This window comes from Sardina pilchardus, chromosome 10, assembly GCF_963854185.1.
Source record: "Sardina pilchardus chromosome 10, fSarPil1.1, whole genome shotgun sequence".
Taxonomy (NCBI): Eukaryota; Metazoa; Chordata; class Actinopteri; order Clupeiformes; family Clupeidae; genus Sardina; species Sardina pilchardus.
In genome coordinates, this window is record NC_085003.1 from 3,859,088 (window position 1) to 3,881,053 (window position 21,966).

Genomic DNA, 21,966 nt, shown 5'->3' on the forward strand with positions numbered 1-21,966 from the left:
CAGAAATTCTTTGAAACTAGCGAATAGGTAGCCTTAATCAATGCTTGCAACACTGTCGGAAAAAAGTTTCTCCCTCTATTTTTTAAGTTGTAGGCTACAGGTGACGAAAGCACAGGTTGACGGAACCAGCGGTTTGGGACTCGTTTTCCGACTGGTGTTTTTTTTTTGCAACACAGATTAATTTAGCTCGGCAGTTAGCCTGCCACCGACCAGGTTAGTTCAGAAGCATATATATCGAGTCACCGACCGCCCCCGACTGCCCGACGGCCGATTATCGGGTTGGTGTGTCCAGGCCTTAAAGGAACACTTAACCGTTTTTTCATATTAAACTATATTATTCCCTTAATTAAGACGAGTTGATACATACCTCTCACGTTTCAATGCGTGCACTCACTGGCTCTGGCGCACGGTGCAACTTTCATAGCATTTAGCTAGCCCAATGCATTCATTAGGATCCAAACAGAGATGAAGTTAGAAGCGACCAAACACCTCCATGTTTTCCCTATTAAAATACAGTTACACGAGTAGTCACACGACCAAGTATGGTGAGACAAAATAAAACGTGGTGCATTTCTAAGCAGGCAAAAGGGATAACTATTGTGTGGCGGAATAACATTGGGAGCACTTAGACGCAGTAAAATCCTCACTCCAAAGTGAAACTCAGCCATGAATTGTTTGATTTTTGAGGGTCTCTGACAGTGTTGCCAACTTAGCGACTTTGTCGCTAGATTTAGCGACTTTTGGCCGTCTCTGGCGACTGAAAATCTTATCTAGCGACTGACAACAAATCTGGCGACTTTTTCGTGTGTCTGGCGACTTTCCCCCTCCTTGTCACTGCACTTCACGCAGCTCTGAACTCTCGTCCTCCCTCCCTCTCCCGACCCTGGCCGCCTCTCCCTCCCGCTCCCGTCCCTGCTGTGTGCACCACCACGCACGTTCAGTTCGACTACGTTCTACAGGCAGCCTCGTGCTTTAAACGAGTGGCTGCTCTGCTCAGTGGCAGCAAATGCAAGACAGCGGTCTGGATTCTGGACGCTCGAAAACGGCAGGCAGTAGTTGAGCTCGGACAGAAGAATAGCTTCCAAGAACTACAAGCAAGCATTAGGCTACAGATCTGTCAGCTAATCATGGCCATCCCCTGCCATTTTATTAAATTATTGACGCCAGCTATATGACGCAAAATGTAAATAAAGTAAATAAAACAGTGATCACGCACCTTCTGTTTTCAGTGATAGGCTGACCGTGTGATAGTCACAATTAAACATTGTATCCATAAGTGAAGCGGGAACTATAACCTTCTGAGATTCACATAATGTGATAAAAGTTATCAGACTTCAATCAGTGAAAAGCAGATGCAGGGAATAGGTAGGAAATTACTGCTTTTCAGCCACGTAGTAATGCTCATTCTGATGTAGGATATGACAAGATAGTAAAGTAGCCTATCCAGAAGTGTAAAGTGTATCAATTAACATACAAGTAGGCTATATTAAATTAAATGTATTTGAATTAGGCTCTAAAGTTGCCTATACTGTATTAGTATGAGAAAAGCAAACAGGCATAACGAGTTTTTAAAGGGCCCTCAATTATTTATTTATTTATTTGGGGGGGGGGGGGGGGGGCACGACGTAATTGATATGCAAATTAGCGTGTGACGTCATCTAGCGACATTTGGCGACTTTTGGAGCTGGCTTTAGCTACTTTCCATTTGAAATAGTTGGCAACACTGGTCTCTGAGGGGGGGACCAGAACTCCATAACAAAAAAAGCTGGAGGGTTTTAATTATATGGCTGTTCATAGTTTCACATACTTATCACACTTCCGACCTCTGCCTGGTTTTCTCATGCAATGACTCTTAATACAGTTGTTCCTGGTGGTGGCAGTAGTTCTTTGAGCACCACCTCTTTTTTCAGTCTCCATATGGATTATAAGTAAAATAGCACTGCGTAGCATAAAGTAGCATTAGTTTAGCATTGGTTCAGCATATGGATCAAAGGTCCATATGTGTAAAGTAGCAAGCCCTCCACAATAAGGATGCCCACATCCTTTTACTCGGCACCCAGAGTCTCCGCTACCGTCAGAAATGCGGTAAGCAATTATCGCAGATTGTGTGGAAAACTTGTCTGAAAACGGCTACAGAGACGAGAAGGGTATGTACAGTATCATCTTATCTAACCATAGACTGAACAAATAAGGACAATCAGAATTCAGTGAAATCGACACATTGTATTGAAATTGGACTCTTAACATAGCATTGTCTGTAATACATGTCTGGAAATAGATACTGTTATATAATTAACATACATGAAATATGCCAAGGAAATAACAGTGATTTGGGGTGATAGAATAACAACTGAATTCATAAACATGGTCACTGTCTGTCTCCTAGTTTCATCATCTCCTTTACTGTAATTCTTTTGTGATATGGTCTGCTTGGTTGACGAAGAGACACTGTAGATCAGAAGGAGCTGCGGATTCATTACAACATTTCATGTTGAAAATAAAGCGTATTAAACCTGTGTTTGGACAGGCTGAGTAGGCATGAGACTTATCTACTCCAGAGTGAAAACTGCAATGCAAATCTTCCACCATATATCGCACCACCACTCTCATGTAGGCGCCATGTGTGACCACCAGGACATGGATAGGTGTGTTCTGAGTGCCGTCTTGATGTCTGTGTTCCTCCATGAGCTGCTGCAACATGCTCCCTAGAAATTCTGCAAAGCGTATTTTAATCTGCAAAAATAAAACAGTCTGAATCAATGTTCTTTTCTGCTTTCATTGGCACTACAGCCTGCTGCATGTACTAGGATGTTACTGAAGTTCATATGGGGGTCAAGGCAGGTGAGCGAATACTTTTGGCAATATATTGTGTCAAAGACAGCATTAAATGTGAGAGCATATTTCTTCATGCAGCAGGCACATTAGAATAATGTTGCCTTAAAAATTGTGTTATCTCAACAGATGTCTTTCATTCTAATAGTATTTTACAGACCTCCATTTGCAAATTGCTAGTTTGATAGCGTTTCTCTCCCTCACGCACGCACTCACACACACATACAAAACACACTTCACATATTCCCTCTCTCTCTCCCTCTCTCTGTCTTCTCTATTCTAGGATGTACAGTACAACAATCTGCAACCTGAAAGCAACAGAGAATTAATGATGTGCTGAAATGAGGCCTTTTCTTACTCAGCAACAGTGTGTGAGTGAGAGAGAGAAAGAGAGAGAGACAGAGGGAATACTGTATGTGAAGTGTGTTTTGTGTGTGTCTGTGTAAGAAAGAGAGAGAGAGTGAGTGTGTGTGTGTGTGTGTGAAGGAGAGAATGTGTTTGTGTATATGAAGTATGTGTGAGTATATGTGAGGAAGAGAGAAAGAGAGTGAGAGTGCAATACTGTGGCTTGAGCTGTGGATCTGACTGTTCATCATCAGTATTCTGCCACTGTAAATTCCAAATTCAAATAAATGTTCTTACCAACTAAACTATGGTAGCCTACTTTTACAGTTTACAGCAGGCATCATTGCTTGATAATGATGTTAGGACCTTACTTGGGCCGGTTGGGTTATTATGTCTAGTCTTTCAGTAGTAGTCTAGTAGCCTAGTCATTGGTCATATCCTTACTCATTCTCACACATCATAACGCAAATAAAAAACTGAATTTAGGCCCAATAGTTATGCAGGATCTACATGAATTGAAATATCATGGCATATCCGATCATTATGGTTCTGGTATCATTAAAGAAAACAGGTTAAATACCCTAAAATATATTTTTCTGAGAAGTCTATATACTCTAGATGTGATAAAAAATGTGCATTGAGATATCTCCCAACTTCCTCCATATCACTATACGCTAGCTGTAATGTATCTTGCATTACATTGAAATGCATTGATTTTCAATGGACAGCTATTGGTTATGGGTTATGGGTCATGTGATTCATGAAAAGCTATATAATCCATCTAAACTATATATTTTCTAAAAGCCTATGGCATCTACATGTGATATAACATGGATTAAGACATATCCCATCATCCCACACACTTGTATACACCTATACCTACACATAGGCGTGTATTGTGAATTGTACTGGGTATGGGTATAAAAGCCAGTAAAAATACAACTAAGCTACCACTTAGAAAAGGTTATCATACCAAAACATATCTCTCAGACATAGAGGATTAAGAAAATCATTGCTAGATTTTGCCACCTTTGGTGAGACCAACTTCTGCTCTGGCCCATGGACTAAATGTATTATTTGAACAATTTTAAAATGTTTGTACATTTTTTTCCTGAAATCTGCCTTGAAATCCTACCCCTTGTTGGGATCAGGATAATCCTGTTTTTTTGGATCAAAGTGATCCAAATCCATCTGAAAAGTTTTGAACAACACAAACTGAAGTTTTGATCCATTTCCAAACTAGGATTGGATTACATGATCTGGGGCCTCATTTATAAACGATGCGTACGCACAAAAGAATGCGTACGCCTCGTTCTATGCAAGCTTTGGTATTTATAAAAAGTGAACTTGACGGTAAAATGTGCGCACCTCCACGCAAGCTCTGACCCATGCGTACACACAAAAAAGGGAAAAGCAGAAAGTGCGACCTCAGGAGGAAACAGGTACAACAACCCGAAATTGGTTCAATAATCGAAGTTTAACAAACATATCATCGTGCAATGACGCGCATCAATGACATGCCTTAACCTAATCCTGTTTAAAATCTAAAACGTGGTTGATAGTTGTTTCGTGCGCCCGTCAAAAATTCCATCTTATTTAATGCGAGAAAGACATGTTGATAGGCTATGTATGTTTTGTTAATTATCCACTTATGGCTTTCATGCATGTTGTGTTATTTGTCAATAATACATCAAGGCTAAAACATGTTGCTTGTTAGCTTGTTGCTTGTTGTTAGTCTCGCTGCAAGTGCTGACTTGGATCGGCTTTCTTGCCACTGGCTGAATGGAGAACTGGCTGACCGGACTGAGATCCCAGCAAACAATTAACGTTCTGCTAACTTTCACTAACGTTAGCTTTTGGTTCCCCTATGGTTCGTTTTTCAGCAACCTACTAATAACGTTTAGAGAACGTTATCTCCAGGTTGTCAAAACAAATAACGTTCCCCTAACGTTTTTACAACTAAAGAAAAAAACGTTATATTCTGGTTGAATCCCAGCAAGCAAATAACGTTAGCCGCTGGTTCTCCTGTGGTTAGTTTATCAGTAACCTTCTAATACCCTGGAGAGAACGTTAGCTCCAGGTTATCAAAGTTTCCCGAACGTTATTACAACTAAAGAAAAAAACGTTATATTCTGGTTGCATTTCTCTTTTCACACAACGTTGCTACTTAGTTGTTTTTAGGTATCTTATTTGTATAACCATATCGGTATTCCCTGGTTATGTGCGTGGGGTTGATTGATGAAAATCGCCCCAGAGTTTCTATGAGTTTCCAATTGAACACGGCCAGCAGCCACACTGCAAAGTCGGAATAATTTGTTGCAAAATCGACATATAGCTCTATTCTATTCTCCCCCCCTCTGTTGGATTGATATTCGGCCGACCAGCCAGCCCGTCAGCTAAAGGGGCCAGCGAAGCTAGGTTGAGAAACTTCCATCTCGGGTCCGTGAGTTCTGGGGTGTTGGTGTTTAAGCAGACTCAACCTCGCTAACTTTAAGACATTTGGATAACACAGAGATAAAGTTACTCACGTAGGCTGGCTGTATGGTATCGATCACATTCTTCACATCTCCATGCACTTGTTCCATTAAGTCCAACAGGCTTTAAAAAAACACTGTATAGGGTAAACCGGGTGGAAGAGCTAGCTAGCCATAGTCCCAGGCAGGCACACAACGACTTCATGCTAACTAATCTGACGAATAGTTTTGGATTAATCCATAATCGATTAGAGTGGCACCTGAAATGCATTCATGTTTTTAAAGCTTTATTTGTTATGCAAATATGATGATGAGGACTCTCATGAGGACTCAATGAATTCTTTCTCAAACGTTGAGACTGCATCTTAAACAGCACAATGTTCCCGGGGGAGAATTGTTTTATATTAACACGTCCAAGTTATAGCCTATGTTACTGTGCTGTTCACTCAGCCTATCCCACAATTCCCAGTCCCAATTTAAAACAAAATAAACCAAAATCCATCATAATTCTGAACCGAGGACTTTTAATGGCATACGATGCAATAAAAACAGCCTGTTTTGAATGTTGAAACAGTGTGTTAGGCTAGCGCCTGCTCTGCTTATGTTTTGATCTGACTAATCGTTTATTATAGGAAAAGACACCGTAGACAAGAAAGTATTAGACCTAACCGCATTTAAATACTTAGCTGACACTTGCCTACAATAACAAGTCGAATTCGTCGCAGTTCAGCAAGCAGCTAATGGTAAGTGAATTGTCATGCGTGTATAATGTCATTGCCTCATCAGAGACGTTCGCTCTCCCAGGTTGCAGATAGGCTGTCGCCGCAGACGGCAAATGTACAGCGGAGCCATGCCTCGATGTCACTATAATTCTACATATTTTTTCCCCCTTTACACTTTGTTGCTGGGAGGTTAGGGGAACGTTAATGCAACCAAATATAGTAACGTTCCCTAAAGGGTAGGAGAACGTTCTGCTAACCAAAATAAACAACCAGAAAAAAACGTAGTATTTTCGTCAAGAAAACTTTCCTGGGGAACCTTGTGGCAACTTTCGCAACTTTCAGGCAACGTTTTCCTAACCAGGAAAAAAACGTTCTAAAAACGTTCTCCTAACCAGAAATTGTTAGCTGGGATAGCCAACCTTCAGACAAAATTTGCCAGACGTGTTAGGAGGTGTAACTGCTTCATCACCAAACTACATCAACTTTCCTAACACGGTGAACAGGCAAATAAAAACGCAGCAAAATCTAATTTCTCAAATGTGATCCGTGCTATTGACTGCAATCATATTGCTATAAGAGCACCGAGTGAAAATAAATGTGCCTTTGTTAACAGTAAGCATTTTCATTCCCTCAATGTCCAAGTTATATATGTGACACGGACATGTTGCTCACAAATGTTGTCGCCCGGTGGCCTGATTCATATTGAGACATACTGTAGCAGCGTTGGGCGCAGACTGAATGCTGGAGCTGTGCGCAATGGTGGCTTCTACTGTAGGTGCGGGCGAATCGTGTTTAAATCCTGTGTGTAAATGCTAAAAGAATTTGTAAAATTTTTTCGACCATTTCTAAACATTCACCCGTTACTCATTCAAGTTATGTTGTAGGTGACAGTGGATATCCGCTGAAACGGTGGCTGCTCACGCCATTTATGAACCCACAAACAGTCAATGAAGTTGCGTTTTTTGTCTTTCCCGCTGTTTTTGGCATGTTGTCCACAGACATCAATATTCATTAAGGGTGTTTCGCTGAATATTTATGAGCAATTATGGGTGTGTCTTGAGGTACGCACAGGTGCCGCAAATGTAGAGTGGAGCTTGATTTATAAAGGGAAATTGGCGTGAAATGTGCGTGCGCACGGTTTTATAAATCAGAATATTTCTGTGCGCACACACTTTCTAAGTTTTGAGCGCAAGCCATCTTCTGGCGTACATCGTGCGCAAAGTTTTATAAATGAGGCCCCTGATCCGAATTCAGAATCCTTCTCTCCCTTTTGAACAACCCATTTTCCAGATTTGATCCAATCCGATAACCAAAATCCGATCAGATTACCTTTGAACAACTGGCCCGCGGATATCACCAATCATCATAACCAGTAATGCTCTTACTATGGTCTTACCTGCTCCACTGTTTCCCCCTGTGGAGGAGTGAAATCAGGAAATGACTGGCCTGCATCGTTTGCCATACTCCTCATGAGATCCATAGGTTGCCCCTCTACAATGCCAAAACTCTGAGGAAGAATTCACTTAAGATGAGAGATTTGGCAAAGATTTACTTCATGAGTATATGAGTAAAATGTCACTGGATTACACCACATGTTGGGTGAGCACAACACATACAACAGATAGCATAACAAAGAATGTGAATTAAGTGCATTGATCTTATTGGACGTAATAGTACATTTCCACCTCTCACATACAGTATACTGCTACTTACTCTCTCTTTTAATAGAGGGTCAGTCTTGAGCTGTATGCCCGCGGAATTGTTATTGTTTTTCAAAATAATTTCCGCCGTCTACAACAAACACAAAAATGGTTTATCACACACAAACACAACAGTTGATCAGCTTCTCTTTGAGAAATGTACTCTGAATTCCCAATTTCTACCTCCCATATCTCACCTGACGTGCTCGTTGCATATCACTCACGAATGCATTGGTGAATTTGACATCTCTGAGATAGATTCCAGCAGCTTCTGACTGTCTCTCTCCTATCTCAGAGAGCGGTGAGTCTATGCTCTGCCCTAGAACAAGAACAAGTTACTCAGGTTTTTTGAAGTGACATCCCCACTGCTTACTACTAACAATGCAATCAACAACCATGGAACAACATAATAATAATTGGAACATAGAGTCACACATACCTTGTAGCATCCCATCTCTGTTAAACTGTGTTTCACCACTGGTTAAATAAGAAGTCAGATACATGTACAAAATGTTCATGAAAATGGTTATGTTCATTAGAGCTATCCCATCCATTAGAGCTGCAACTAACAATTAGCCTACATTTCTCTGTTTCTCGGTTAAACAATTAGTTGTTTAGTTTAGTCTATAGATAGTTTAGTCTATAGATGTCAGAAGTGTAAGATTTAAATGTATACTATGCCCGATTTCCACCTTAATATAACCTTTGTGAAGCAAATTTAATAGCAAACAAACTTGTAATAGGAGAATTGTTCACATAGACGTAGCCTACACCACAGCCATAGCGAGTCAAGAGAACAGCCATGCAACTGCCAAGGATAGCGGCCTGAAGACATCTCGGAAGAATCGTGAAACATTGCCTTGTCAGTAGATACTGTATAGCTCTTTGGAGCTCGTTTGCCTGTTGTTAATCCTTAGCCTCCACAACAAAAGCATATTCATTATGTACAGGAGGAAAACGCCACGGTATTTACAATAGAAGAGTAAAATATTTACCATTCATGACATCAAGGTTTTTTTTTTATTAGGTTTACTTGCCTCTAGGTAATGCTTTACCCTATTATACAGTAGGCTAACGTAGGCTATATAGCTTTTTCACTGATCTTGCTAATGACTTTCAGTCATGGTTTTCGTGCAAGCTGGACTGAGCTTGTTATCCAAACATTACAGGTCCACTGTGCAACGTCGAACGTTAACTTCCCTTCAACGGACTTGCTAACTACACTTCTTTACGTGAAACCAACGTTATGTACGAGGAAGTTGTGAATTAGTTAGTGCCTTCTATTTTTTATGTAGAAAATACAGAAGCTACAATGGCGACACAGGACACATGTTACATGAAGTTATGGGATTTAAAAAAAATCGGAAATCTATGGGCGTCCTATGGGGTTAGCCAAGGGTTGATAACCAGCTCCATATGTGACCCTGTAAAGCGGAACCAGTCGTTTCGGTAAAATTTACTAAATTAAGTTATTGTGCTCACGTGAACGGCCATAAACTAAGCTTTCCAACGATGTATGTCGAGGGTATTACACAAACTATCGCTAAGATAACCGCATCTAAAGTTAACATGGTTCTCCTGTCATGAAATGCCAGAAGAGGAGAAATCACCTTTTTAAGCGGCGTGTGCACAATGGGAATGACAGCAAATGTGTTGAATCTTCGCCGGGTTTAACAGTCAAAACGTATGTTTTTCCGTGAAATGCGTTCACGATATGAAACTGTTGACTGTATACAGTCGAATTAAGCGAAAACGTGAAATTCAACATTTTAACTCGGAAGTTTGTTATTGTTGATTTTCTCAAAATTCGTTGTGCACAAAACGACTGATTTCGCTTTGAATGGTCACATATGTGTTTCAACTTACGGGAATTCACCTGCCCCTTTGGACTGCACAGATGTAAGTGGGCCTTATTCATTATTACAGTGCATGGAAATGCACTGTACTGTTCTTCCTAGGCCTCTTATTATTATTCCGCTGATCACTTTTTCCGTACGCAATTTCTCTTCAACCGTTTAACTTAGAAACTTCATTCAAACTTTGTAACGTAGGTCTTCTAATGGACCAAGTTGCTATGACTTTTCAACTTTGTAACTTTTATACTTTTTAAACTATTAAATAAAAACTATTAAAATGTCCCCATAGACTTAACATTGTGATTATGACATCATAATAGAGCAATTAGAATCTTATGCCAGGTGGCCAGCCCCACCTGCAGCAGCTCTCTCTCTCTCAGGCTTTAAGCATACAATCTCTCTGTGAAGACTACATGTGACCTTCCACGGCGAAATCAGTCAAAATCATAGTTATTAAGTTTTCAGTAAGGGGCATAATCAACCTTCAGAACGATACCTATATCTAATGAATTGAACGTCATATTACTGAAATATAAACATTCAAAGGAGTTGAGTTCATCCTGTCATGCCAAGAGAAAAACGGAGAAATCTGCCTCTGAAGTTAACCGTCGGCTCAACACTAATGAACGCTTTGTAAGGTCGCCGCTATTACAAGATTTACGGTACTTGTATCAACGACATAGTACGCGGATGGCTTGGTGGTTGTCGATGAGTGCATTTACCGTAAATATTGGAATAGAGCGGCAAAAACGAGACGCCTCTAATTTCCTGCTTCCTCTAACTTTCTCACCTCAAGAAACTCACGTTTTTAGACTAGAAAAGGACAGTTTTTCGGCGAAATGTATTCACGGCCGTACAGTGTAGACCTCCCACTGTTTCAAAACACACACAACAAAAATCCACGATTTTAGCACAAGTGACATAAATGGTCATTTTTCTCAGAAACGTCTGTTGCGACCATAGACCTAAAAGAAATGGACAAACAGACTCCGTTGTTCTCAATGGGAGGGGGCTGAAACAAAAATCCGTTTACTTTTCATCGTACTGCGCAGACTCGTGCTCATTTAGTGACGTTAGCCATCCTGTACATTGCTGTAACTCGTCTGGTAGATGGGATTTTCCCAACAACTTTCAATCCGTTATTAACGTTCGTTTTTAATATTATTATTATTATTATGTGTACTTGCCTCTAGGTAATGCTTTACCCTATCAAACAGTAGGCTACCATAGGCTACACACTTTTTCACTGATCTAGCAAATTACTTTCCGTCATGGTTTTCGTGCAGGCTCACTCAGCTTCTTATCCAAACATTACGGGAAATCTCCCCTCGAACGTTAGCTACCCTACAACCGACATGCTGAAATACTTCTTCACGGGAAACCAACGTAATATACGGGGAAGAAGTTAATTCATTTTGCCTTCGATACCTTATATAGAATACACAGAAGCTATAAGGGAGACAAAGGGCACATGTTACATGAAGTTATGGGATCGCAAACAAATCTGCAATATGGCCGTCCAAGGGAGTTAGCAGAGCGTTGATCACCAGCTCATTTCGTGTTTCTACTTCCGGGAATATGCCTGCCCCCTTGGTTGCGACAAGCGACTGGTTTTGCCGTGGAGAGTCACATATCCTGTTAAACTGTTTCCTCTGTCCACAACTGTTTCAAAATAAAAGTCCTCACTGCAATAATACACTATTAACTCATTTAACCATTGAAACTACTCAACTATTTAATTGTTCAACTATTCCAACTGTCAGTTATCATCAACTATGCCTCCAGTCAACTATATGAAAGTTTCCATAGCAACCAACATGATTATACTACAGTAACTTCTTTATTAGTTAGCGAGTTAGCTAAGTTAGCGAGTCAACCTGGAAGCATTGTTAGCATTTTTAACATAACAGCTAGAAATCATCAGCTAAGTTAGCGAGTCAACCTAGTTAACATAGTTAGCATTGTTAGCATTTTTAACATAACTGCTACAAATCATCAGCTAAGTTAGCTAATTGACCTGGTTAGCATTGTTAACATTGATAGCATAATTAGCATATTAAGCACAACTGCTAGAAATCATTAGCAAAGTTAGGTAATCAACCTGGTTAGCATTCTCAACATTGTTAGCTAATAATTTCTAGCAGTTATGTTAAAAATGCTAAGTTAGCCAATCAATCTGATTATCACTGTTAGCATAGTTAACATTGTTAACATACATGTTAAAAATCATTAGTTAAGTTGGAAGTGTAACGTTCAAGCTATCCACATTCAAATTTTAAACGGTCTACCTTCACACTATGAACTTTCATTAAACTATGCAACCACCATGTTCACCCTAGCTACACCTTAGTAACCATATATATCTACATTATCTACCTGTACTTTCATGCATTTTCATGCACTGGTAATTCCTTGGAATTTAAAACTGACTAACAATTAAGAAATTGTGTGATTGGACAAATTAATGAATAGCATTGGACAGGCCCCTCTTTTTCAAAAAAAAAAAAATGGTGCCTGGGCTTAATGGATACACTTAATGGGGCATCAATCTTGTTTTGAGAAAAACATGTTTTATTCACGATTTAACGAGAGAGTACTACCCAACATCCTAGCGTTTAGAACTGGTGAAAGCAGAGCCTTTGATTGGTAGAGATCGCCATTGCCATGGTAATCCCAAACAAAACTTCTCTACTTTTCCCGCGCCTGCCGCCTTGCTGGAACTTCAAAACTTAAAATGGCTACAGGCAGAGAAACTTATGAGGAGACACTGCACTGGAAAAATCGCCTATTGAAATGCATGGGGTAACTTCGTAACGCAAAGATGGCGGGTGTTTACGCTGGTTTGCACATGTCCCGCCTCTTCCAGTGCCGTTGCTCCAATCATTTTGCCGATCCTTGGCGGTCACGCATGCGCAGTCCAAGATTACCAGTAAGAAAAAGGCTTTTTAAGGGTGTTTTCACACTTGGTCCCTTTCAGCCATCTAAACGAACTCAGATCGATGGCTCAGCATTTTTTGCGCATATGTGAACACTCCAACCGTACCCAGACCCCTTTAAAACGAACCGAACTGAGACTACCTCGGGAGGTGGTCTCAGTACGGTTCGCAAAAAAGTCCGCGGTACAGTTCGCCTAATCCAGGCATTGTGAACACAAAGCGCACCGAGTTCCCATTCGCCTTTTTGCACTGTGGTTTAACCTTCTCCGTTTGCCGTAGCTTGGTCACGTGACCGTCTCAGCCAAGATCCTTCATTACTATCAAGATACTGCAACACAACACGTTACTATGGGAGCAAAACGGGACAGTAGTCACGAAATAAACTCTCTCTCTCCTAACATGATAAGATTGTGTTAAGAGTATTACTGTGTAAAATCATGCATGTTACCAATGAATCATTCTATAGGACACAGACTGAATAATTTAATTAGTCTGTGAACCGAGCTAGCTAGCTAGCAAACGCCAGCTTAAAAAGCTATGTAAGTGAATGGCATTAACCATAACAATACAGCTATGCGCTGCCAGGTCACTATAGTTGAAAGACTCCGCTTAAACTGTATACCATTGCAAGTTCATTGGAGTATGAACTACCCACTTTAACTAATGTCACTAATGTTATTCAGGTAGTTGTCACTTCAAAGAAATTACACTGCTCCGTTTAAAATGTTACCTTAGCTAAGCTAGCTACCTAGAAACCAGACAGTAACCGGCAGCAGCATAGTCTGATATTAAGTTATTTTCTTAACAAACAGATCCATACACTAAAAATTACACTATTAGGCTTGAAATGATTGGAACAACTTACAGATCATGACAAAATTGTCCAAAATGCAGTCAACAAATCCAGAAAGCCATAATGACCAATTTATTGATAACATTCCACAAGTCTCCCATTGACATTAATGCAGTGAGGGCCTACTCTGGTCTGCATAGGGGGATTCCCTCCCAACCCCATTGAAATAATAGAACGCGGAAATGGTTGACCGTTGGGGCCTCACGCTCCGCTTTAACCCTCTCTGATTCAGTGCAGTAGGGGTCTGAGAGCTCTAGAGGACCTGGTGTGAACAGAAAGAGGACTGAGGCCCCAACAAAGCTTAACTGGACCAGGAAGAGAACCCAGTCCTCTTTCTCATAAACTCACAGTGTGAACACAAAAAGAACTGAGTTCTTTTTCTGTTGGTCCACTTTTTGGTCCACTTAAAGAGGACTGAGTTTGGTTCTTTTAAAGGGGACCAGGTGTGAAAACACCCTTAGTGTTAATTTGATACAAAACCACCAAACCTTTTCAGCGATTTTAAGGCGTATTCAGACCTGCCTTGTTTAGTTCGATTAAAACGAACTCAAGTTCGTTTCTTGCTTGGTTCGGACCTTTTTGACTGGTGTGAATACAATCACTCGAACTCTGGTGCGGACCAAACAAGCAGACCGAGACCCAGCTGAGGAGGTGGTCTCGGAGCGGTTCCTATCGAACCCTGGTGCGGTACGTTTATGGTGTGAAAGCAGCTCGACCTCGATCCGACCCATTTGCAGAAATCTACCTTTTTTGGATTTGACGAGCTCCCGTAGTTTTTGCGCATTATGGGAAATGTAGGATAGCTCCGTGACGCACAACAGCTATAAGCAGCAGTGGGCTAACACTTTTTTGGCAACAATAATTTGATTTTGCATCTCCTACCCGTTCCGTCTTCCGTAGGCCTGCTGTTAGCGTGTTGGACACACATGAGAGCTCTTCTCAGCTGTTTTGCTGCACGCCTTCGTCGTGGCAAAATTACGAAAATTATATTGTTAAACTTGCATCAAACAGTCTTGACGCTCAAGCACTTCTGCAAAGCTGTAACTGTATAAACTATATTACTAGGATAATAACGAGTACAGTACGCAAACATAGTATTTACGTGGGCCAACTTTGACTTTGGCTTCCTATTCTTCACCCCACCTACACGTTTACCAGCCAATGGTTGAACGACCTTAGCACATGTGCTTTTGTTTATAAATTCTGGTCCGGTTGCAATTAATCACAGTGTGAAAGCGAATCGCACTAAAAAGAAAAAAAAGGAAAAAAAATGGTCCGGACCCAAGCAAGTGAACTAACGGACCTTCCTGGTGTGAATACACCCTTAGTCTAATTTTCATCGTGATTTCAAACATGTGATTTTTATGTCCCTTACACCTCTGAACATGGACATCCAGCTCTCTCCCCATTCATTTAGATAGGGCCTGGTCTTGTTACGTTCAAACTGGCTGCCCGACCCCATGGCCAATATGGCTGCCGAGTGACGTGACTTGCTTTAAAAAGACTTTGCTACAGGGCTGTCAGAACCGATGTGTGGTCTTCCGAAAAAGAACGGTTTTCTCATCTTGAAGGTTGAATTTACTCAATGAAAACGGTAGAGAGATTCTCAGATTAATATGGAGCTATGTTAACTATCGTTAGGCTGCAAATGTTCGAAATGTGTGTACGTTTGCAAAGCATCTCATCAAGCCCCTGCCCTGCTCCATCCCCTTAGCAATACTGGTCACCGGTGTAACAGTGTAGTTGTCACCATCAGTAGCCCAAGTTATGTGTGTATTTGGAGGATGATTGAGTGATTGAGCAAATCCCATATGCCTATGGTCTCCCAATCAATGTGTTGCTTTTATTGTTGAATCTTTGAATGTTTTATTGTTGAATCTGTGTATCAATAAATTATCTTGACTGAACTTTTCGCCTGATGTTGGTGACCAATCACAGAACATCCGAGAAGTTTCCGTTGCCTTCTTGCGACTACATTCAACGGCAAAGGATTTACACTGATGTCAATGGCAGCCCTTAGCGTTGCATATGAATGTGTGGGGGCACCTTTGGCTTCCGATATTGACGCCAAGGGGCTTGGCATGAGTCCTCGTTCGACGAGGTGGGTGTGAGACCGTATTGGATGAGCTATGCGCATTTGATAGACAGCCCAATGAACTGATTTTTTCAAATACGAGAAAATGAACGTCTGGTTGCCAGACCACGTCTCATTTCAGAAGTGGTAGGCACTAGCCAGGCTAGGTGCCTTGTGAATGCTGAGGGTAATTGTAGTATAACTGGTCCTAGGGTGCAATTCCCTAGGTGACGTAGGTTCCTTGCCACGGTCACATTTGGCACTGTTCTTTTTCGGAAGACCACACATCGGTTCTGACAGCCCTGCAGCCATTTTAAGTTTTGAAGTTCCAGTGAGACGATAGTTGGACGATAGGCGCAGGAAAAGTTGAGACAGTTTGTTTGGGATTGCCATGGCAACGGCGATCTCTACCAATCAAAGGCTCTGCTTTCACCAGTTTTACACGTTAGAGTGTTGGGTAGTGTAGTACTCTCTTGTTAAATCGTGAATAAAACATTTTTTTCTCAAAACAAGATTGATGCCCCATTAACTTTTGACATCTATATGAGCAGGTATAATCACTTAGTCACACCGTAACTGGTTTTAAGTCTACCATGGACGGTTACGATTTTATGGCTTATTCTCCAGTTGTCAATGGAGAAATTCAGGGCTCTAAATTAACTTTTTTCATCACCAGCCAACTTGGCTAGTAGATCTTTTTTCTTACAAGCCAATCAGAAATTCAACTAGCCATTTTTTTTCTGACCAAAATTAGACATGCCCATAACATTACCACTCAAACACCCCGAACCTCCCAACCACCACCACATTCTTTTTTTCTGTTCTCCACAACCCATTAAATATTAACCTATTAACATACAGAATTATTTAAATGATAATGAGAAAGTCATTTTGTTGTAGAAAATAAATTTGTTAAGAAATACGATTACGTAACACGCTGTTTAATTCATTTATAAATGGTGCACTGTCACTTTAAGACTCTTACTAGCTCCACTCAGTGGCTGCTATGCCTGCCCTCTGGTTGTGTCAAGAATTGGTCCTTCCAAGCCACTTTTTCAAGGACGTTACATCATCAAATCTTGTCAAGCACTGTTCCAAAGTCAAGGATGCTTTCAAATTCTAGCAAGTACTGAGTCCTTCGTTCTGAGAACTTCTGAGAATTTTGGAGGATGCATCGATGGATCCTCAGCGTGAAGAAATAACCCACAATCCTTTGCGTATGGACGATTAGAAATTTCTGATGTGATTAAAAAAAAAAAGAGGCAGAGGGAGATGGAAAGTAGATGCAAAGAAGCAGTGCGTGTTAATGTAGGCTAAATACGATTTCTCAAGTGTTTTGTTAATGTCATCGTATATTTGCTCTGGCATTTACAGTGCCCTCCATAATTATTGGCACCCCTGGTATGGTTAAGATGTGTTCTTTAGTAGGGCTGGGCGATATGGCAAAAAAATTGATCACGATTATTTTTCCCATATTGAACGATCTCGATTTTTAATCACAATTTTTTTTATCAGATGCACTTTGCATCCGTCGGGCTCATAGGGTCAGGGCTCCAGACTAACTTTTTGCGTTGGTTGCACCGGTGCGCCTAGCTTTTTTTTAGGTGCACCAGCACAAAATTTAGGTGCACCCACATTTTTCATTGCATCGCCTTTAACGCCAAAAGGACACCTTTTATCGCACTCCTTTCATATGTATATAATGTGAATGATTTTTTAACAATAGGGCGTAGAAAAAGCTTGAAACACAATATATAAGGAATATGCATATTCTTTATAAAGAATTATATATATATATACATACATACACACACATATATATATACACTGTATAATGCTTTCTACATAGGCCTACTGAAATTTCGGATATTCATGACATTCATGACTATTCATATTACAACTCCGCCTCTTTAATTCAGCTGTCGGCTTGAAGCCTCAAAATATTGTAAACAAAGTAGCATAGCATTAGTTGGCTAGCTTATTATAGTCTACTGGTTAGACTGTTCAGTTTCCCCACGTGTGTTTAAGTTTCAAGGTAGGCCAATTCTTTTTCTCCTTGGGAAAGGCCCTTTTGAGTTTTGGAGTTGGAAAACATTGAGATGATCAGTCAACTTGAATGCAAGAGTTTTAATAAAATGTGTGCAGTATGCTATGCTAACCGGATTTTAATTATGATTTCGCTAGTCGTCTTCTATAGGCCTACGTCATTGATTTCACGGTTGTGAATGTAGGCTAGGGCGGGTGTTCATTAAAGGGATATTCCGCCATTTTTGGAAATACTCTCATTTTCCACCTCCCCTCGAGCAAAACAATCGATATTTACCTTGCTCCCGTTCATCCAGCCATTCTGTGAGTCTGGCGATACAACTTTTAGCTTCAGCCTAGCATAGATCATTGAATCGGATTAGACCATTAGCTTCTCGCCTGCTAGCTTCATGTTTAAAAGTGACTAAGATTTCTGGTAATTTTCCCATTTAAAACGTGTCTCCTCTCAAGTTAGAAAGTGCAATAAGACCAACTGAAAATGAAACCTGGCGTTTTTCTAGGCTGATTTGACATGGAACTACACTCTCATCTGGCGTAATAATCAAGGCAACTTGCAAACTACTGGCACTACTACTGCTTGTTGTCTATGGGGACTATTTTCAGATGCTGCGTACGATATCACTGCGCCTATGGTACGTTTGCAAGTTGCCTTGATTATTACGCCAGATGAGAGTGTAGTTCCATGTCAAATCAGCCTAGAAAAACGCCAGGTTTCATTTTCAGTTGGTCTTATTGCACTTTCTAACTTGAGAGGAGACACGTTTTAAATGGGAAAATTACCAGAAATCTTAGTCACTTTTAAACATGAAGCTAGCAGGCGAGAAGCTAATGGTCTAATCCGATTCAATGATCTATGCTAGGCTGAAGCTAAAAGTTGTATCGCCAGACTCACAGAATGGCTGGATGAACGGGAGCAAGGTAAATATCGATTGTTTTGCTCGAGGGGAGGTGGAAAATGAGCGTATTTCCAAAAATGGCGGAATATCCCTTTAAGCGCGCTGCGCACGAGAGATAGAGAGAGAGGGAGAGCGAGAGAAAGCGGTCCTAGGAGAGAGGGTTTACTTCTATACATTTTGGTAAAGTTGCACGCATAGTCTAGCCACGTTTACATGGCAACTTGTGAAAGAAATATATGCTTTCACCCGAGCCGCGTCAGGTGCACCAGTGCGACCTAGAATTTTTTTCAGGCGCACTGTTGAAAATTTTGGGTGCATATGCGACCAAGCCAGGTTAATGCAGACAGTGCGGTGCCAGGAAAGCGGGTTGTGATGGTTGTCGTGCACTTTGCTGCAGCATGTTATGCACGTGATCGAGAAAGTATACCCACAGCTGATCACCGTGATCGAACTTAATTTGATCGCGATCACAAATCGAGATCGTATAATCGCCCAGCCCTATTCTTTAGCTTCTAATAAATTCATTTTTTTCCAAATAATATAGGACCACAATTAAAAAAAAACGTAAAATCCAACCTTTAATACAAGTGCATTTATTTAGAAGGAAAAAAATCCCACATTAAGAAATCATTATTTTACATCAAATCATGTGTTCCACAATTATTGGCACCCCTGATGTTAATGCTTTGTACAACCCGCTTTTTCTAATAAAACAGCATCTAATCTTGTCTTATAATGTTTCACAAGATTAGAGAAAACAGAAAGAGGGATCTTCGACCATTCCTCTTTGCACAAAATCTCCAAATCATCCAACGACCTGGGTTCTCTCCTCTGCACTCTCCTCTTCAGCTCACCCCACAGGTTTTCAATGGGGTTGAGGTCTGGGAACTGAGATGGCCATGGTAGGAGCTTGATACGGTGTCTGGTGAACCATTTCTGTGTAGACTTGGTCATATGTTTAGGGTCATTATCTTGCTGAAAGACCCAGTGACGACCTAGCCTGGCACGCCCTCCCAGTGACGTAACGCCTTCAGGCTTTTGCTGTCGCTGGTCTGGTCAACTGCTAATCGGGAAGGATTTCTGAGTTCCCGAAATCTGCGGAACTGCCCCCTTTGGTCGAGAACCAATCAACTTTGAGCAGCTCCAACTGCTCTGGGTAGAGGCGTGTTCAAGGCAGAGGAAAGAGTGTTGTTATTGGTTTAAACTCGGCAAACCGCTTTCTGACATCGACCAGTAGCAAATCGAGGCACTTAAACGAGGCGGGTCAACCAGTGCTTGGAGAAACCGTGTTAGCACAGGCTGTTGGTCAGACTAAAGTCTCGCAGAGCCTTTGAAAGTCGATGGTAATCAGGCTAGTGACGACCCATCTTCAGCTTTCGGGCAGAGGCCACCAGATTCTGATTTAAAATGTCCTGGTATTTCAAAGCATTCATGATGCCATGCACCCTAACAAGGTTCCCAGGCCCTTTGGAAGAGAAACAGGCCCACAGCATCACCGATCCTCCCCCATACTTCACAGTGGGCATGAGGTGCTGTTCTGCATTCATCTTTTTGTTACGCCAGACCCACTTAGAGTGTCTGTTGCCAAAAAGCTCTAACTTTGTCTCATCTGTCCAAAGCACACGGTCCCAGTTGAAGGCCCAGTACCGCTCCAGACGTTTGTTGGTTATGGTTATGGTTATTTAGCAGACGCCTTTGTCCAAAGCGAGGGTTAGGGTTAGTGTTTATGATTTTGAGTGAGAAAGGTTTTTTTCCCTGCATGCCTCCCTCCCAACAACTTGTTGGCATGTAGATAGCGCCTGATGGTTGTTTTGGAGACTTTGTGACCCCAAGATGCAACCATTTGATGCAATTCTGTAACAGTGAGTTTTGGAGATTTTTTTATTTCTCTTACCATCCTCCTCACTATGCGTGGTGGCAAAATAAACTTGCGTCCTCTTCCAGGCTTGTTTACCACTGCTCCAGTTGTTTTAAACATCTTAACGATTCCTCTGACCATAGATATGGGCAGGTGTGCGAGTGGCTATTTTCTTGTAGCCATTGCCTTACCTGTGAAGGTCGACACACATCTGCCTTACTTGAACAGTGTGTTCCTTTGTCTTTCCCATGTTGAAGAGAAATGGCCTCTGTGTCACGTCATATTTATAGCCCAGGGAAACAGGATGTTAAGAATTACTAAATAAATGTTCCTACATACTCTGATTGACTTTGTAAACTACTGCAGAAATGACAGAAATTACAGAGATACTTTAATAGAGCTCCCCAGTCCCGCCCCTCCTCCGAGAGAGGTGCTTGTCCGGAAGTAAAATTCTCATTCATTTCTCCCATTGACTTCTGGAAAAATTCGGATATAAAGAGTTTTAGACCATGCCTTAGGCTAACCAGCTACGATGTGACTCATAAGCATATAACTTATAATTTCGAGTGAAAAAATGAACAGAAAATGTAAAAAAAGCGAAAGGTACAAGACTGTGTACATATCTTAAATTCCGAGATAGAGAACTCAAATCCCAGGATGCTTTGCAAACGTACACACATTTCCAACATTTGCAGCCTAAAGATAGTTTAACATGGTTCCATATTAATCTGAGAAAAGAAGATGATTACTTCCTACCGTTTCCATTGAGTAAATTCAACCTTCAAGATGAGAAAACCGTTATTTTTCGGAAGACCACACATCGGTCCTGATCAGCCCTGCAGCCATTTTAAGTTTTGAAGTTCCAGCGAGACGAAGCTGGACGATAGGCGCGGGAAAAGCTGAGTACAGTTTGTTTGGCATTGCCATGGCAACGGCGATCTCTACCAATCAAAGGCTCTGCTTTCACCAGTTTTACACGTTAGGGTGTCGGGTAGTGTAGTACTCTCTCGTTAAATCGTGAATAAAGCATTGTTTTCTCAAAACAAGGTTGATGCCCCCATTAACTTTTGACATCTATATGAGCAGGTATAATCGCTTAGTCACATCGTAGCTGGTTTTAAGTCTACCTTGGACGGTTACGATGTTATGGCTTATTCTCCAATTGTCAATGGAGAAATTGTATTGGATTTTTACTTCCGGACAAGGCTGTGGGCGGGACTGGGGAGCTCTATTACATTTATTTCCTAGGAATTGTTAGGGGTGCCAATAATTGTGGAACAGGTGATTTTATGAAGAATAATTATTTCTCAGTCAGGGATTTTTTTCCCCACCTTAAAATTCACTTGAGTTGAAGGTTACATGTTTCTAGAATTT

The 21,966-nt window shown here is 41.1% G+C and overlaps 1 protein-coding gene across 3 annotated transcripts in view; it reads right to left on the reverse strand.

The window, feature by feature from the left end:
* Positions 1 to 2,219: 2,219 nt before the first annotated feature.
* The window catches only part of tigara (TP53 induced glycolysis regulatory phosphatase a), a 38,212-nt gene continuing 18,465 nt past the window's right edge, over positions 2,220 to 21,966 (reverse strand). Inside the window, exons 2-6 of one of the 3 annotated variants that reach the window (XM_062547435.1) lie at positions 8,513 to 8,550; positions 8,271 to 8,392; positions 8,087 to 8,164; positions 7,770 to 7,880; positions 2,220 to 2,733 (exon numbers count right to left, since the gene is read on the reverse strand). In XM_062547435.1, the coding sequence (XP_062403419.1) occupies positions 2,401 to 2,733; positions 7,770 to 7,880; positions 8,087 to 8,164; positions 8,271 to 8,392; positions 8,513 to 8,550 (682 nt within the window). In that variant the 3' untranslated portion in view covers positions 2,220 to 2,400. The remainder of the gene's footprint in view (positions 2,734 to 7,769; positions 7,881 to 8,086; positions 8,165 to 8,270; positions 8,393 to 8,512; positions 8,551 to 21,966) is intronic. The other 2 variants (XM_062547436.1, XM_062547437.1) reach the window with 2 other exon arrangements.